Source organism: Pygoscelis adeliae, unplaced genomic scaffold (genome assembly GCF_000699105.1).
Source record: "Pygoscelis adeliae isolate BGI_AS28 unplaced genomic scaffold, ASM69910v1 Scaffold181, whole genome shotgun sequence".
Classification (NCBI taxonomy): Eukaryota; Metazoa; Chordata; class Aves; order Sphenisciformes; family Spheniscidae; genus Pygoscelis; species Pygoscelis adeliae.
The window spans coordinates 732,793-734,559 of NW_008824360.1; the positions used below are offsets into that span (position 1 = coordinate 732,793).

Genomic DNA, 1,767 nt, shown 5'->3' on the forward strand with positions numbered 1-1,767 from the left:
GGGAGAAGAAGGACTAGGTGACCTCCTCAGGTCTGGAAGCACATGGAGAGCATGGGTCTACCACAAAGGCCCACAGCTGTTGTGGGCCGGTCTGTGATCTCTACATCTGAGACCCAGGAGCTGCAGCACAGGGCAAGGCGACTCCCTCCAAAGAGCTCCCTGTCCGGGGCAGGATGGCAAAGTCACACTAAGGCTCACGGGGCGATGGCACCAGTCCGTGCTGCTGGGATGGCAGCAAGCTGTTCCTCACAAGAGCCCCGGGCCCGGCATGGCAAGCCCCACGCTGCAGCGGGCATATACAAGCCAGATGTCACCACCCTGCGGGACAGGGTTACTTACAGCCCATAAGCAACAACATGGCCTGGACAATTCTAGCCCCAGGCTTTGCAGGTCCCCAAATTTCATGTCTCCTTGTTAATTTTTTTGCAAAGATTTTCTACCACCCTGAGGCTGCATCCCCAAAACCACACCGTCGCCACCCAAGCCCAGCAGATCCAGGCGTCTCACCAGCTGGACTGACCTGCAGGACTGGGATGTGGATGCCCAACACCATTCGTCACCTTAATTCCTGCAGATCTGCAGAGCTATGGCATTTTCAAGGTGAACAAGGCTCTAGAGTTCACCATTTTGCTTTAATTGAGATTAGCCTCCACCTTCACAGAACCTGGGTGTCTCCAAAGAGAAAATGCAAATGGAAGAAAGGCGCCTTCCTTTCTCTCCCTCTTAAAATCCCTCATGCCGAGAACTCAGCACCTGAAAAGGGCGAGGGAAAGCCCTCCCGTCCCCCCTCCTGCAGCCTCAGCTGTTGCATGCACTCGACAGAGGCTGTCGCCAGCTTGTCTGCTGTGGCCGGGCAGCGAGGGGCTGACCCTGCCAGCGCTCCCACGGCTGCACGAGGCTACAGGCGCCGGTAAAAGCAGCTCACAAGGACCTGTAGCCAGAGGGAGAAATGCCCCTGGCGCCACGGGGGAACGTGGGCTGACCCCAGCTCGCCCCCAGCACAGTTGCAAGACACCCTGGCCGGCTCCAATGTGAGCTGGATTCGTCTCCGCTCGCTCAGAGCCATCGCTGACAACCTGCACTGCCCTTGAAAAGGAACCGGAGCTGTTCAGATAAACTTAGTGCAGCAAAGATGAGAGATTCAGAGACGGGGACTTTAAGGGACTTGCACTTTACTCAGCAACTCAATGACACCTTCCCTGGTGAGGAACAAAACCTGGCCGGTGTCCTGACGCCAGACCTCGAAGACCGGGGGGTCCTCGCAAACCCTCTTCCCGGCTATGACCACGTAGGGATAGCCCAGCTTGTTGGCGTCCTTTAGCCTTTTGCCGATGGTCAGCTGCGTCCTGTCGTCCAGCACCGAGTCGCCGGCGAGGTGGGGCAGCGCTTCGGCGAGGTCATCGTACACCCGCTCCAGCAGCGCAGCTCCCTCCTCCTCCTCCTTGCTGCCTCTCTTGGGGGGAATGAAGCAGAGCTGGTAGGGTGCGATGAGGCTCGGCCAACGGATGCTGTCCTCCGTAGAGAGCACTTCGATGGCGGCCGCCAGGATGCGAGTGATGCCGAGGCCGTAGCAACCCATTTCTGCCAGCTGGGGTTTGTTCTCGGGGGAGTAGAAGACGGCGTTGGAGACGGAGGAGTACTTGGTGCCCAGGTAAAACGTGTGCCCCACTTCGATCCCTCTGGTCTGGGTGAGTTTTTCTCCGCACGTGGGGCAAGATGTTTGCTCCCCATTTAGGGTTTCCACGTTGGCCGCAAAATGTCCGTCGG

General features: G+C 58.3%; 1 protein-coding gene across 1 annotated transcript; it reads right to left on the reverse strand.

The window, feature by feature from the left end:
* Window positions 1-1,155: 1,155 nt before the first annotated feature.
* PARS2 (prolyl-tRNA synthetase 2, mitochondrial (putative)) lies at window positions 1,156-1,762 on the reverse strand (the record flags this gene model as incomplete). Its single annotated transcript, XM_009319843.1, has 1 exon — window positions 1,156-1,762. A coding segment is annotated over one exon (606 nt), but the record flags the coding sequence as incomplete, so codon positions are not given.
* Between the last annotated feature and the right edge of the window lie 5 nt (window positions 1,763-1,767).